At 35.8% G+C, this 16,882-nt stretch overlaps 3 protein-coding genes across 3 annotated transcripts; 2 read left to right on the forward strand and 1 right to left on the reverse strand.

The window, feature by feature from the left end:
• The first annotated feature begins 3,440 nt into the window (after nucleotides 1–3,440).
• On the forward strand, nucleotides 3,441–4,166 carry LOC112098085 (DEAD-box ATP-dependent RNA helicase 5-like). The gene is made up of 3 exons (XM_024183692.1): nucleotides 3,441–3,706; nucleotides 3,819–3,911; nucleotides 4,071–4,166. Exons 1-3 carry the CDS (start codon nucleotides 3,530–3,532, stop codon nucleotides 4,164–4,166), a joined length of 366 nt encoding a protein of 121 aa, XP_024039460.1. The 5' UTR covers nucleotides 3,441–3,529.
• Nucleotides 4,167–5,041: 875 nt separating this feature from the next.
• LOC112098086 lies at nucleotides 5,042–5,497 on the forward strand. Its single transcript, XM_024183693.1, has one exon. The coding sequence runs from the start codon at nucleotides 5,042–5,044 to the stop codon at nucleotides 5,495–5,497; it is 456 nt and encodes a 151-aa protein (XP_024039461.1).
• A 6,054-nt stretch (nucleotides 5,498–11,551) lies between these two features.
• Nucleotides 11,552–14,796, reverse strand: LOC18042875 (calcium-transporting ATPase 12, plasma membrane-type). The gene has a single exon (XM_006432590.2). It carries the CDS (start codon nucleotides 14,665–14,667, stop codon nucleotides 11,593–11,595), a length of 3,075 nt encoding a protein of 1,024 aa, XP_006432653.1. The 5' UTR covers nucleotides 14,668–14,796; the 3' UTR covers nucleotides 11,552–11,592.
• Between the last annotated feature and the right edge of the window lie 2,086 nt (nucleotides 14,797–16,882).

Below are 16,882 nucleotides of genomic sequence, written 5' to 3' on the forward strand. Positions count from 1 at the left end.
TTTAACTGGCTTTGAAGTGGGAATGTCTTTCAGCAACATGAATGATAATTATATTTTTATTGTTGCTGAATTAAGATCATGATATTTTTGTTAAGTCAAGTGCAACCATTTGGTATGGTATTGTGGGTGATACTTCACACTATCAAGTTGTAAGAAAGGTATCGTTGTTATATCATTGATCAATTTAATTACCTTTCTATTTTACACTTGGATACAAAAGTGATTTTGCAGGCCCTTTGAAAACAAACGGTAAGGAATGATTTTACTGGTAAAAATAAAATGTACAAGAACATAAAACTGAATAAAATGATAACAATTAGATCCACGAGTAATTATCTTTTGTAACTTTGTCTTTTGCTTGAAGACGATGGGTACCTGGGCCGGTGCTGGCAATAAAACTCAGGAACAGAATAATTAAATTGTGATTCGAACTGTCAGTTTGATTCAGTTTAATAATGAAATATTTGATTGGTTCATTTTCTATGAAACAATTTTTTGGCTTATTTTTTATTCAGGCCATTGAATTTGAAACCAAACTAAAAATCATAGATCGGAAAAAAAAAAAATCAACTGATAACAAAGATTCAGAGGTCCAAAAATTCAATATACAAAAAGTCGAAGCAGAACCAGTCAATTTCCATTCGATTCATTCGCTTTTCAATTCAATTCGATTACCATTTAAAGAGAACCGAACCGAAGCCAATTCAGCCCAATTCGATAAAAAACCGAATCAAACTTAATGGTGCCCAAACTAATGGGAATTTAGTGCTCCTCTAAGCATAGTTTACTAATAATAGTAAATTATTGTAGTCTATAATTTTTTTATTTTTCATTTTCAACTTAGACTGAGATGATGAAGTGGGCACACCACATGTGTGAGGAAATACATGTGTAAACTTCTTCGGTAGTGGTCTTGTTTTTGTACTAACAACTACAAAATTATTACAAAAGCAAGGAAAATTATATATAACATTCTTCTCTCTCTCTCTCTCTATATATATATATAGAGTGCAGTGGTCATTTTTAATTAAGAGAGTCGAAAAGGAGTCATAAATTCCTCTTCTTGGGTTCATGACTGAAAATTCACATTGTTGGTTTTGAAGATTTGGAGGTGTGGGTTTGTGTTGATTTGGAGATGGGGAACCCAGAGGATTTTGAGAAAAGATGGTGATGCTTCATATTTCTTTTTCTTTTTGATTTTTCTGTTTTTTCAAATGGGCTTTCCATCCTTCATCTGCACTCATTGTCAAAAGTTTTGTTTTCAGCTTACATGGTTTTTCTGCATATATTTTGTATTCAGCTTCTTTCACTACAGACTACAAAGGATCATCTCCAAAGGTTAACGCATGAAATCTCAGGACTTTTTTTTTTTCCCCCTTTTAATAGTTTTTTCTTTGCAAATTTTGGTCTTTCAAGTTCAAATTTTTTTCCTTTTAAAAGAATTTCTCATTTCGAGTTCATGCAGAATCCTGTGTTATTTCATCTTTTCTCGTTTTAGGTAATTACTTCTTTTTTTAATTAATTTTCTTTCTTTGCAGGTTTTCTCTTCTCTTCGTTTCTTCACATTCAGCACTTTTCTGCCCCAACATTCACAAGGTTTGTATTTTCTCACCACTTTCTATTTTCATTTTAATTTTCGTTTGTCAATTGTCTTTGTTTTCACAACTTTTTCAAACTACCTTGTTCTTAAGTGTTTTTGAGTGTCCTCTTATAAGTGTTCCCAGTGTTTCCTCTGTTTCCGCCATGCGTTTTTGAGCTTTTCTAAAAAGTGTTGCACGTGTTTTCCTATGTTCTTTGCTTCATGTGTTCCTGAGTGTTTTCATTTATTTTTTATTCGAAGTGTTTCCGGAAAACAATTTCTGCTTTTAATTTTCTACTAGATTTTGTATTTTATTTCTTGAGAGTATTTTCATTTATTGTTGTTCAAGTGTTTTCAGAAAACAATTTCTGATGTCAGTTTTCAACTAGATTTTGGAACCTTTTTTTTTCCTCTGATTATTCTAAAGCTGTTGTCAATGCTTTTGGAAAAGTGTTTTTATTTATTTTTATTCAAGCATTTTTGGAAAACAATCGATTTTGGAATTTTTTTTTTATTTGTTACTACTATCAATCCTTTCGGAAAATGATGCTGTGATTTTTTGATATATTTTGATCTGTTTTAGGCGTGGCCTTGGGCATTTCTCAACCTCATAAACTAGCCGTAAAGGCATAAATTTTCCTCAGAGTTATAAACTCATCACTAGGTTTTACCACAACCGATGTGGGATAACTTCAACATTTTGATGTCCTAAGTATGTTCTGAAAATAAGTTTAGTAATTTCAATATTTTAGTTTTGCGCTTTTTAATTTCTATTCTGATTTAGTACTAAACTTATATTCTTTATATCTTCTATACAGGATTTGCGGATCATCCTTCTACTAAAGCTAATAGAATGCACGCGCATTCAAGCAGGTGAGTATTAACAATACTTAACAATTCTTTATTAAATGAAAAACCGAACCGAACTAATATATGTAGCAGAAAATTCGATGCCTAAACTATCGCTAATAAATTACATTTTTGCAAAATAATTATACTAGTGAAATGAATTGTGAATCACTTCAATGTCAAAAGAACACAACAACATCCAGATTCAGTACCCACAGTTTATCATTATGCTTAATTTTTTTTCACAATTATTAATGATTTTAAAGGACCAAAGTTTTAATAATTAAAAAAAAAAACACCAATTATAAATTTGAAATTATGCCTTGTTTCAAATGTCATAAAGCGAATGATAAAAAATATTGCTAGTTAGAATTAATCACAAATGGGCATTGCAATTTGCAAAATAGATAAAATGTAACCATAAATTAAAATTAAAAAAAAAATCTAACTACAGAAGAAAGTCTTTATGTTCTATCAACTGGGCACAAACAAAAAGTGTTCTACCCACCAATTGTTAAAAGCTTTTTCTAGTACAACAAATTTTTATCTATTAAAAATCATTTTCTTTCAAGACAAACATTTTTTTTTAAGTTAAAATATTCTTTCTATCTTGGCACTCCTACGGCATCAAGCAGCTGGAGGTAGAACTGTGTTGATGAATCCCATTTGCCTGTAACTTTTGAGGTTTTATTTATTTCTTTTTCTTTTTCTTCTGCTCTCAGTGGTTGGAAGGTCGTAAAATTTTTATATATTAGAAAGCACAGCATGAACGTACAAAGTCACTGTCATTATTCAAGGAAGGAACTTGTCCTTTGATGGTACGCATTTGCAAATCAGTATTTTGACTACAACAGTGGAAGCATTGTGGTTTAGTAATTCTCTGGGATTTCTGCAAACTAAAAGGAAATGAAATTGTTTTTAAAAAAAAAATACAGTGAGGTGCACATCCAAACTGGTAAATCTGTTTCTGATTGACTAAATATGGTGTAAGAAAAGCACAACATGATTATTGCAATTAATGATTGGGTGTAATATTAATTCCAAATTTTTGTCATCTCTTTTATATTTCCAAGAACTTGATTGTTGTAGTATTGACGGTGAATGTATTTGCAGGTTGCTACTGACATTGCTGCACGAGGATTGGATATTCCTGATGTTGAAGTAGTTATTAACTATTCTTTCCCTTTAACCACGGAGGATTATGTTCACAGAATTGGTAGGACTGGCCAGGCCGGTAAGAAGGGTGTCTCTCACCCATTCTTAACAAATCATAATAAGGTAGCATATCAAACTTTTTCATGTTATCTTTGCTTGAATTCTGGAGTCAAAACTATTGTATCCTTGTGTTATGCCAAATATCTTGTTTTAGCTAGTGACATTGCTATTTCAGGCACTTGCTGGGGAGCTGGTGAATGTTCTCAGAGAAGCTAGACAAGTTGTGCCAGATGCTCTTCTGAAATTTGGCACTCATGTAAAGAAGAAGGTGTACAGTTCTATCCTTTTTGTTGTATTTTTCTTTTTTTCATTCGATTTGCTGTTAATCCACTTGCTTGGCACATATGTTTGGAAATGTTGTGCAAGCAAGCTTAGTCATCTGTTTTCTGCCCTGAATTAGTTTTCACTGTGCCTCATCGCATTGCAGGAGTCCAAGCTGTATGGAGCTCACTTCAGAGAAATTTCGGCCGATGCTCCCAAGGCTAAAAAAATACCATTTAACAACTCTGATGATCAAGGCTGATTCACGTATTGTTGCCCCTGAAACTCGTGTAGGGCTAGCGGCAAGATATATAGGAGTATAGGATTAGCTATTATTGCAATTGAGAAACAAATTTCTGAGTTGCTATGGTCTATTTTTGGTAAGCTAATCCATTTTTTACTTTTACAAATAGCTGGTGAAGGAAGCTCACTATTCGAGAAGTTCAGTGAAGCCACGTCAGCAGAAGGTTATTAGTGAAATGTAGAAGTTCAGCTGAGTTGGTTAAAATGTCGTTATACAGCTCATAGTTTGTTATGTAGAGTTTGTTAATTACAAGTAGAAATCACGTGTGAGAACTTAGTAGATAAACGTGAGCTTGTAAACAAAATAATAAGAAATGAATTTACTGGAAATTTCATAGTTTTATTTTCTCAGAGATTTTCTATTGAACCAAACAGTTTATTTCTGTTATTTTTACATGGTATCAGAGCCATAATGGCTAATTCAAGCACTGCAACTTCAAATCAGTCGATCATGAATTTAAATCAACCATCACAAATTTCGTTCACCTTCGCAGCTACTGTGAAATTAGATCGATCTAATTTTTTGCTTTGGCGAAAACAAGTCTTGACCTCGATAAAAGGAAATCGCCTGGAAAAATTCATTTCAGAACCACAAATTGTTCCAGAGCAATATCTGTCGAATGCAATAACTGATGGATCTGGAGAGAACGTTGAAAATCCAGCTTATGTCAACTGGAGAGCACTGGATCAAACACTTCTTGGTTGGCTGCTATCAACCATAAGTGAAGGTATTCGAAGTTCAGTCCTTAGCTATGATACTTCTTTTGATGTGTGGAAATCTATTGACAAACTGGAGTTCAATATAAAGCTAAGATCATGCAACTTCGTTATGAAATGAACATCTTAAGGAAAGATTCAATGAATATTGAGGAATACTATGCAAAAATGAAGCTACTCGTAAACAAACTTGCCTGTGCTGGTGATGTCATTACTGAAAAAGATCTATTGATGAGGATTTTAAATGGTTTAGGTTCTGGCTATTTAGATCTAGCTTCAATCATTACTGCAAAAAAGATGAGTTATGATGATGCATATGCCTTACTGTTGACACATGAAGCTAGACTTGAACAGAGTCAAGGTACCAAAACCATGCTTAATGCAAATTACAGTTCAATGAATGCTAATAACTCTTACATGAGAGGAAATTTTAGAAGAGGCACATTTGGTAATGGATATTGTGGTCGTTCTGGTAATAGAAGCTTTAATGGTGGAAGAGGTGTATTTTATAATCCATATCCTAGAGGATCTCCTACTAGTGTTGCAAATTTTGGAGGCTATGGCAGAGGTTAAACAATGCAATTTCTAAGGCCATCTGTAAGACCAAATTATCCTCCTCCAGCTTATCATCCTTCAGCTAACATACCCTCTGATGAATCACCACCAATATGTCAGATATGTCATAAGCAATGGCACACAGCAGATGAATGCTGGCACAAATATGATGATAGTCCTACTCCATTACCCAAACACTTTAGAAGGGGTAGATCATTTGGGTCAAAGGCTGCTTATATGGCTAATTTCGATTCATTTACAAATTATGCTGGTCCAACAGTGGAAGACAACTATGCTGCTCCTTTTTACTCTGGTTTTAATCCCATGTATCACTCACCTTATCCATCTGCAGAGTTTAATACTCCTGAAGCTTGTCTTACCAATTATGAAGGGCCTGCTGATGATGGATGGTATCTGGACAGTGGTGCCACGCATCACTTGACCAACAATATGGCTAACATGAATGTCAGAGAAGAATTCAAGGGATTAGATCAGCTTGTTATCGGCAATGGTCAAGGTTTGTTTATAACTCATGTTGGTGATGCATGTTTTACTTATAAGAGATCTAATGCTGCTTATAAACCAACATATATTTTGCTCAAAGATATGTTATTAGTGCCTGATATCATAAAGAATTTGCTAAGCATATCAAAACTGACCACTGATAATAACTTGTCCATTGAATTTGTTGGTGATGTCTGCTATGTGAAGGATTCTCTAATGAGGCAAGTGCTTCTGAAAGGACTTGCTAAGAAAGGATTGTATAAGCTTATTCTCAAGCCATCTGAGTCTGTTCCTTCCTCCTTCCTGTGCCAATCTTCTCATATTCAACCATTGTCAATGTTGTCTGCATGTTCTTTTGATCCTCATGTTCTAAATAACACTCAGAATAATGATTTCAGTTCTATTTCTCTTTGTAATGCATCAGACAATAAAGTTTCCAGTCAAAATTCATCTTGTAATGGATTGAATAATAAAGCACTCCTTCTACATAGACGTTTTGGTCATCCTAACTCTCAAACACTAATGCATTTGCTGAAAAATGATGCTTCTGTTAATCTCTCAAGTAACAGCATGAAACAAGCACTGAATCAAATTTGTGAAGCCTGCCAGATGGGCAAATCTCATAAACTTCATTTTCCCATTACAGAAATCAAAACAACTAAGTCTCTTGAACTCATTCACACAGACTTGTGGGGACCATCACCAATCCCATCTAGAGATAGATATACTTACTATATAAGCTTTGTGGATGATTTCAGTCGTTATACTTGGATCTATCCCCTCAAACTGAAATCAGAGGCCTTAGAAGTCTTCAAATTATTCAAATTGCAGGTTGAAAACCAACTTAGCACCACCATTAAACACCTGCAATCTGATTGGGAGGGAGAGTATAGAGCATTCACTCATTTCTTAAACCAGTGTGGAATCATTTTTAGACACTCTTGTCCCTACACACATCACCAAAATGGAGTGGTTGAAAGGAAACATAGACACACTATTGAGTTAGGACTCACCTTATTGGCACAAGCCAAGTTACCTTTCAAGTTTTGGTGGGATGCTTTTCATACAGCTGTGTATCACATTAACAGACTACCATCTACAGCCTTGAAACTTATTACTCCGTATGAGAAAATATTCAACCATAAACCTGATTATAGTATGCTCAAGTGCTTTGGTTGTACATGCTATCCTTACTTAAGAGATTACAATAAGCATAAATTGGATTATCACTCAAGCAAGTGTATTTTCATTGGTTATAGTCCATCTCATAAAGGATACAAGTGTATGCATCCCTCAGGTCAAATATACATAGTCAGACATGTTGTTTTTTATGAGTCTATTTTTCCTTATTCCACAGATTCAGTTTTTCATTCTACTGAATCATCTTCTCATTCAAGTCAATCTTTCACATCTCAAAAAGTATACCATTTGTCAACATTATTAGTTTCAGTTACTGACAGCTCATACAATCCACACTCTGCAAGTTCTATCAGTAGTAGCTCTCAGAGTTCAAACAATCCATCTCATACTGATAACTAAAACTTTCATTTACAGCAACACATATCAACTAGTGAACCATCTATAGAACCATCTATAGAACCAAATACTCCAACACCTCAACCTGTACCTTATCCATCATCATTTGTTCAACCTAATATCCATTCCATGACTACCCGAAGCAAAGCTGGTATCTTCAAACCTAACTATATACTGCAACTCTTATTCACAAAGAACCTGATTCAGTGTATGAGGCCATGCAAAATCCAAAGTGGCTTATAGCCATGAAAGAAGAGTATGCAGCCTTAATGCAGAATGGTACATGGTCCCTAGTGCCAAGAATAGTTGATCAAAAGGTAGTTGGGAATAAATGGGTGTACAGGGTGAAATATAATACTGATGGAAGTGTGGCCAAATACAAAGCTAGGTTAGTAGCTAAGGGATTCCAACAGATTATGGGAGTCAATTGTTTTGAAACATTCAACCCTGTCATAAAGCCAGCTACTGTAAGGGTAATTCTAAGCTTGGCTGTGATGAATCAATGGAAGATAAGACAAGTTGATATGAATAATGCTTTCCTCAATGGAGAGTTGACTAAGGAAGTGTTCATGGATCAGCCAGAGGGGTTTGTTGATGTTGAAAAACCAGCATATGTGTGTAAGCTTCATAAGTCTTTATATGGCCTTAAACAAGCTCCAAGAGCTTGGTATGATAAGTTGAGAGGATGCCTGTTACAGTGGGGATTTTTGAATTCCAGTTCAGATACTTCTTTATTTCTAAGGAGTAAATCATCTCTGATCTTAATCCTCATTTATGTTGATGACATTCTAATAACAGGACCAAATAGCTCTGAACTAGAAAGCTTTATTGCTGAATTTAGCACAATGTTTGCTCTAAAGGATCTTGGAGCTCTCTCTTACTTCTTAGGAATTGAAGTGTTGTATGACACAGATTGTGTATACTTATCACAAAGGAAATATATAAGGGACCTGTTATCAAAGGTTGAGATGATAAATTGTAAGGATGTAGAAACTCCTATGAGTATAGGACTGAAACTGCAGAAAGAAGCTCAAGGAAGTCTTGGTCATTATGTTGAAGATGTTACACATTATAGGAGCATCGTTGGTGGAATGCAGTATTTGGTTCTGACAAGACCAGAGATTGCATTAAGTGTACATAAACTAAGTCAATGTGTTTCTGCACCAACCTTGCAGCATCTCATGGCATGCAAACGGGTGCTGAGATATATGAAAGCAACACAGAATTATGGACTCAAATTTATCAAAGAGGGTGATATGAAGTTGACATGCTTCATAGATGCAGATTGGGCAGGGGACCTAGATGACAGGAAGTCAGTTGGTGCTTATTGTGTTTACTTGGGTCACAATCTGGTATCTTGGTCATCCAAGAAGCAACCAGTCATTGCTAGGTCAAGTACCAAAAGTGAATATAGATCACTAGCTGCAGCAAGTGTAGAGATAAGCTGGTTGCAGTCTCTGTTCTCTGAGTTAAAGTTACAATGCACAGAAAAACCTGCCATTTGGTTTGATAATCTTAGTGCAACTGAATTGGCTCACAATCCAGTTTTTCATTCAAGAACGAAATATATTGAGATTGACATACATTATGTTAGAGAAAAAGTACTTGCTGGAGAATTGAGCATCAAGTATGTACCAAGTGAGGAGCAAGTAGCTGATATAATGACAAAGCCACTTTCATTCATAAAGTTCAACTATTTGAGAGCCAAACTCAACGTCCTCCTATGTCCCTTGAGTTTGAGGGGGGCTGTGAAGGAAGCTCACTATTCAAGCAGTTCAGTGAAGCCACGTCAGCAGAAGGTTATTAGTGAAATGTAGAAGTTCAGCTCATAGTTCGTTATACAGCTCATAGTTCGTTATGTAGAGTTTGTTAATTACAAGTAGAAATCACGTGTGAGAACTTAGTATATAAACGTGAGGTTGTAAACAAAATAATAAGAAATGAATTTACTGGAAATTTCATAGTTTTATTTTCTCAGAGATTTTCTATTGAGCCAAACAGTTTATTTCTGTTATATTTACACAAGATAGACATTGAACACGCATCAATCTGCTGATATGTAAACTTCATGCTTGTACAAGCTTTCCAAGCTTCTTTGGTTATATACAAGTAATTTACTCATTTCTAACTCAGCAGGTTAAGAATTGTGACTTAAGCGTGTTGACGACTTATTTTGTTAGACAACATCTTTTGAATTGGCCCTTTTGTTGTAGTGATGATGAAAATGCACCAAATAATTTTGTAAACACAAGTGCAGAAACTTCTAATCATCTTTCCCGTCATTGTTTTGTGGCCTCAAAATTGTGGAGTAGAGTTGGCAAAATGAAAGCTCAATGGAAAGTGTCTTTCGATCAAAATCAAATATGCAGGCAGTCTTAAAATTTAAAAGAAGGAAGCAGTCAATATAAGAGTAGAAAATTTCATAAGTAGAAAAATTTAGGCTCAAAAAGTGCAGCATTACTCTAGAAATTATTGTACAAACTAGGCTTGTATAAGCATTAACGTTGGCTTCCATTGAGCTTGACATTTTCCGCAAGATATATTAGGGAATCGCTTTGTAATTTCTCACTACATCTTTAGTCTTTACAAACTAATCCTATAGCTGGGGTTAAATGCATCTAACGGCTGCTGCATGTAGTACTTGTAAGGAAAAAGAACAAACACAGTGAGTTAAACAAATAAAACCAGTAGGTAAATTAACTGCAGCAACGCAAACAGCAACTGGAAATCACAACTGAAAAACAGTAGGGAAAAGAAAAATCGAAACAGAAAATGAAACCCGAGGCCTGCACAGGACAATTTCCTTAAAACAGATTTACCACCTACTGAAGTGCTTTAGGTCTGCTGGTAACTGTTTCCCAAGATACAACGGGCACGAATTTCCGATCAAGCACAGACAGGTAATTCCGGCGAACCATAACAGCGGCAAACTCGATCAAAAAAATAGACGAAAGAAGGAGGAAAGAAAAATTGCAAGTGCTCCGTGTGCTGGTTTCAGTGTGTAAAAAAACAGAAGAGGAGGTGCCCTTTTATACTCATTGAGGATGTAACAGCAGTATTGTATTGAATTTCCGAATTCAATATATGCCATTAAATAGTTATAACAGCCAATTCAATTCAATCAATTTTATTTCAAAATTGAATTCAAAAACGTGAATTGTATAACAGCTAAAAAATAATTGTTGTGAAACTGTTACAATAAAAAATTCAAAAGGAAATTAAAAACATGCCATGCAAGCTTGGATGATTTTGGGATTGACATTCGCGTACACAGGTCACACACGAGTTCAACCAAATCGGTCTTGGATTTGCACCCATGCGCACACGCGTGTGGAGACAACTTTTATCCTTATAATTTTTACTCATGCATGGTTAAGTGTTTATATATAAACACTAATCCCTTGGCTTCTTTTTCCCATGTGGGATAAGCATCATTTCCTTTCAAATTTCCAACTTCAAGGGTGAACTTTGAGAGACAATTTCTCATTCATCTAAGCACCATTTTGACAAAATAAAATTACACTTTTAAAGTATTAACAGAATAGAATCCGAACCTCACAAGATTTCTCACTTTCGCTAAGTGGGACCCATTAAAAATGTGCCCTCAAAATACATGCTATTTTTTCAACAGTACTTACACATTACAACTTTCAAATGTTTTTATTCCATTGCACGTGTTTGTTGAAAGCAATGAAGCGTGATATTGTTCCGGAGCTTCACTGGGACACTTTAACAAACACTTAGTAAGTCTAACAGACGCTTATTACTTTTAACAAGCACCTGCTCAACTAACATTTCTTACTTCTTTTATAGTCAAGGAATCCTCTTCTCCAAGTTTAATGTTTAGTACTTGCTAAAGATATATGTATTTTATAACCATATATTTAATTGGTCAAATGAAATTCTAAGGACCTGATGAAGCAATAGAATTTTCTCTTTTATTCAAAATAAATTTCATTATGAACTAATTAGCTATTAGACTTATATTTACAGATTGAGCTAAGAAACTTATGAAACTAAACAAAGATAAAAGAAAATATTAACTGATAGAGAATTGATTATGGATTTGTGATTCATGTAGCTATTTGCTTGAAAAGCAGCTGCGTGCCAGAAACGGGAATGCACTTGAAGAGAAAACCAATTGGCCAAGACATAGCTGCAATGCCAATACAAGCTGCCCATTGCCCCCAATTCAGCCTCTCAGTATCAGCAAACTTCTTCAGAAACTCTACCATTATCAGTTGAAGAACAATGGTAATTCCAATGATTGCTAGAAACAACTTGTTCTTGTGTATCCCTTTGAATATATTCTTCTTCTCAAGTTTCCTAGCATTGAACTCATTGAAGATTTGGCACAAGACAAAAGTATTGAAAATCATGGTATCTTTAACACTTTCATTCACGCCGAAGATTGATCTTCCTTTAAATTGCAGAGTCAGTAAGATGGTCACCTGATAAATGGCCTGAGGGATGAGATTCCTCCACATGAGTTTTGTTATCAGAGGCTCGGATCGGCCAACGGGCGGCTTTGACATGAGATCATTGGTGGGCTGCTCAGTGGCCAATGCCAATGCTCCTAGTGTATCCATGATCAGGTTCACCCAGAGCAGCTGAACAGCAGTTAGTGGGACTTTTCCTGAAGAAACAGCAGCGACAAAGTTGATGACAAGAGCAGCAACATTGACTGTGAGCTGAAATTGAAGGAATTTCTGAATGTTGTTGTAGACACATCGTCCCCATCTCAGAACTGTCACTACAGAGGTGAAGTTATCATCCATAATGACGATATCTGAGCTCTCCTTTGCCACTTCAGTTCCTTGAATTCCCATCGAGAGTCCAATATCTGCTGCCTTTAGAGCAGGAGCATCATTTGTGCCATCGCCAGTCACTGCTACAACATGGCCTTTCTGCTTCAAGCTTTGAACCATCAGAAGCTTGTCTAGTGGGGAAGACCTTGCCATCACTCTGATACTTTCAATCTTTGCCACTCTTTCTTCAGCTGAGAGGCTTCTGAATTGCACACCTTCGATTACTGCATCATCATTGTTTAAACCCACATCAGGATTCAGGATTCCACATTCAATAGCTATGGCTCTAGCCGTGTGCACATTGTCTCCAGTTACCATCTTGACATTCACCCCTGCATTTCTACAACATTCAACTGCTGCTCTGACACCTGGACGACAAGGATCCTTCAAACCCAGAAGCCCCAGCAAGGTCAGTCCAGTTTCTTCAAGCTTCTCCTGGACTTGCCCATCAGCTTCTACAACTTTGGTGTGAGCAAAAGCAATGCATCTTAAGCTCTTGGCTGCCATGTCCTTGATAACTATCTCAATTTGCTTTCTTGCTTCACCATCCAAGGCTCTGGTTGTCCCACTTTTGACATAATAATGAGAACACATGGCCAGTATCATCTCTGCAGCTCCCTTCCAGTGTATGTGAACCGTCTTTTCATGGATCCTCTTCACCAAAACTCCACTTCTCTTTTTCTCTGAATTGAAGGCCTCCACGTTGATTATTTTACAGCATTGTTTTGGTTCATCAATATTCATCCCCAAATCAAGAACAGCCCAAGAAAGAATTGCCTTCTCAGTTGGGCTACCAGTAATCTCAGGAGTCGATTCAGAATTCGATTTGTAAACATTACCAATGGTGTTTAAACCAACTGCATCTTGCAGCAACTCGTAGAGATTATGTGCTAATTCTGAGGAACTAGCATTGCCCGTCATTGCTTCTTTTCCAATCCAGAATTCCGTAACCTTCATTTGATTTAAAGTGAGAGTGCCTGTTTTGTCAGTGCAAATGGTTGTTGCAGATCCCATAGTCTCACAAGCAGAGAGCTTTCTTACCATAGCATGTTCCTTCATCATTCTCTTCATCGAAAAAGCCAGCGTAAGAGTAACAGCAAGAGGTAAGCCTTCAGGAATTGCCACAACAATAATGGTGACAGCAGCAGCAATAATGTTGATCACAGAATTCATCACATCATCGACCTTCGTCTTCCTCCCGAGAAATTCTTTGTTTCCCGTCTCATCTCTTGTGTTTCCTGTGAAGTACCGAATCAACATAACCGCAAGCACAAGAACAGCCACTGTTAATCCAATCTTCCCAATGCAAGAAGTCAGCTTGTTGAGCCGAGCTTGCAATGGCGTCTCCTCATTCAACTCGTGGCTAATAGAGCTCATCATCTCACCCCAAGCAGTGCTCATTCCAACAGAAGTGACCAGCATGAAGCCATAGCCATCGGTCACTTTAGTACCCGAAAGCAAGAAAGGACTCTTCTCATCAACTTCAACATGATCACTTTCCCCAGTCATGCTAGACTCATCAACCTTCAAAGAATGGCCGTTCAAGAACAACCCATCGGCCGGAATTTGATCACCAGTCTTCAAACAAACAATTTCACCAACAACAACATCAAAGATTGACAAACCCTGGCGCCTGCCATCTCTCACAACTTCAACTCTTATATCACTGCTCTCATCAGCAAGAGCCTGAAATTGTCTACTCTGCTTAAAATTACTCACAGCAGAGACGATGACAACTAAAAACACAGCAAATATGATACTACCGCCATCGAACCAGCCTTCTTTCAAGCCTTCTTGTTTAATGCCAAACCCCAGAGAGAGTAAAGCGCAAACCAAGAGTATGATAATAGTTGTATCTTTAAGTGCCTCAAAAACAAAACTTATAAAGCTTTTTGCTTTTGGTCTTTTGTACCTGTTTGCTCCGAAAACATTGATCCTGTGACCAAGATCAGCTTCATTGCCACTGATGCCACGTTTGGTATCACTTTCAAGAATCGCAGCAACTTGATTAACTCCTCCAAGATTACTCAAGGACTCAAAACTCTTCTCTTTCACCATCTTCGAGAGCATCTGCTCGTTGACCCCGACAAAGGGAACTTCATGGTCGTCACTGGTACTAATGTCGACGGCAACGTAAGAGAGGGAGCGAAGCAAGATTTGGTTGTTGTTTTGAAGACACTTTCTGGACATTGAAACAAGAGCTCTGGTGAAGCATATGACCCTAAAGGCCATTCGCCACCTTCTTTGGTGGCGTTTTGAAAGCAACAGGAGGTCAAGTTCTAATTCATTGATCGGCATTGTATTTTCAATTGGTTTCCGAGACCTAAGAGTTAAAGACATGGCTAAAAAACAATAACAAGAACAAAGATCAAGAATTTGTAACAATGGAACGAGTTTGTAAGCCTGTGAATGGGTTCTCTTTATTTATGGGACTTAGCGAGGAGCCAAGAACCTGCACTGTAGCTTCCTTTCTAACGGTCACAGAGATATTCTCTCGGATGATTGATACTGACAAGCTTCTCCTGTTTCCTGGCTTTTTCCTAGTCATTAATTTAGAATACGAGACATTAAGAATCAAATTATGATTTCTTTCGCAGCATTATGAGTTTTACTTAATTTGGAACGTACATTTGTAGGCTAGGCAGGCTTTTAGATTCAAGCAATAAAAGAAGAAATCTTATTTTTCTTTAGAGTAATAATATAGGTACAGTACAAATTTATTTTGTACAAACTGACGTGACATTAATTCATTGGTTGAATTAAATATCTCTTGGTCCACATGATCTATTTTTATTATTTTGTATTTTCATTCAATCAATTAATTAATGTCAAATTAGTTTGTACAAAATAAGTTTGTACAAAAATTTGTGGCGGTATCATTACTTTTTTCTTTATTTTTATTGATTAGCTTATAACAAACGATATGGTGTGTCATTTGTCCAGTGGTAATTAAAGACTTTCACAAGTTACAAGTGAATTAATTGCACTACGACACCTTGTTGAATGTCATTGTATTTGAAATAAAATATTTGAGATACAATTTTGAGGTATATATCCAGAAAAGGAATTGTATATTGAAAATATCTCATAAATTAGCAACCTTATAGCGCAAGGATTCTCTTGCCTAAGTAAAGCATAAAATTTCCTTCAAAGCCGGTATGATTTCATATTCTTTAACCGATCCACGAAGTATTTGATGATGTTGGTATGTATTCGAATTGATTTTCACAAAAAAAGAGTTACTTTCTGGGGTAAATACTCTTTGCCCCCTTGTAGTTTGAGTCAATCATCAGTTGCTACATAATGTTATAAAAATTATGCAAAAAATATCTGCCGTTACTTCTATAGTCAGGGGCGGAGGCTATATAAGGTTAGAGGGTGCCATGGCCACTATAGGACTTTAAAAAATTTTAGGGTTTCTAAATAAAATGTGAAAAATTAGTGTAACGTGTCTATATTGGCCCTTGCACAATTGATGTATAAAGATTATATGTTAGATAATATTGTAATTTTACTGTAAGGCCCACTAATGATACAAGAAACAAATCAACTACGCCAGTTTTGGAAAATGTAGAATTTTGGCTCCGGTAGAATTTTACTATATTGGCCCCTGTAGAATTTTTCCCTGAGTTCCGCCCTGTCTATAGTTATACAATATAATGAGGTAGATTTTAAAGGAAACAAATATATAAACATTTTGATTTTTTTTTTTAATTCTAAAGTACATAGACTAATTGAGTAATTGGCTCAAGCCTTCAATTATAAGGACGAAACGAAGATTTACTCTTACTTTGATGTTCCAATCTTATTTCTTTCCATATACTTAGCTTCTTGCCTGAAAATGTTGATGGCTTCTTTGCGATGTCACGCGCATAAACAGAATCAAGTGAAAAGCTTCTTTGAAGTCACGCATGGGATATCAATTCAGTGTTTACTTTTACTGTAAATAGGACAGACAATTGCACATGGAATGTAAAGGGTAACTTTTCTTGTTATGACATTGAAGTGTTCTTGAAGCAAAGACCTTGTGTCAAGAAAACGAACTACAAACTTATGACTGGGGGCAAAGTCGTGAGTTGGCTCAATTGATGAACTACATATGATTCGATCGACCATTTTTTTCTAAAACCAAAATTCTCTTATTATGTACGAGTTTTTTTCTCAGTAAAACTTCGGGCGGTGGTAGCGGTCTTTTTTTTTTTTAAAGAAAAATAAAGATGATTTAGGGTTGAAAATATCATTTTAAGTACTTTTATAAGTAGAATTTTTTTTTTTTCCCCTAAGTTGAATAGATAGAGAATTTTGCTATAAATACTAAAACAATGCTTTCGAGGAAATTGCATGTCTTTCTTCTGTTCAATGAATAATGAATGTATTTTAATTTGGCAGTTATGGATTGCGAGAAATTTTCAATATTCATCTACTCTGTGTTCACCTTTATTATTCATTCTAATGTGTCAAAACGTACGCATTAATTCATTTCTGTTTTAGAACATGATAATTAGTGTGACCTAAGTGTGAACGTGTTTAATACATTATTTCGTTTTTTAAATCA

Source organism: Citrus clementina, unplaced genomic scaffold (assembly GCF_000493195.1).
Source record: "Citrus clementina cultivar Clemenules unplaced genomic scaffold, Citrus_clementina_v1.0 scaffold_5, whole genome shotgun sequence".
Lineage (NCBI taxonomy): Eukaryota > Viridiplantae > Streptophyta > Magnoliopsida > Sapindales > Rutaceae > Citrus > Citrus x clementina.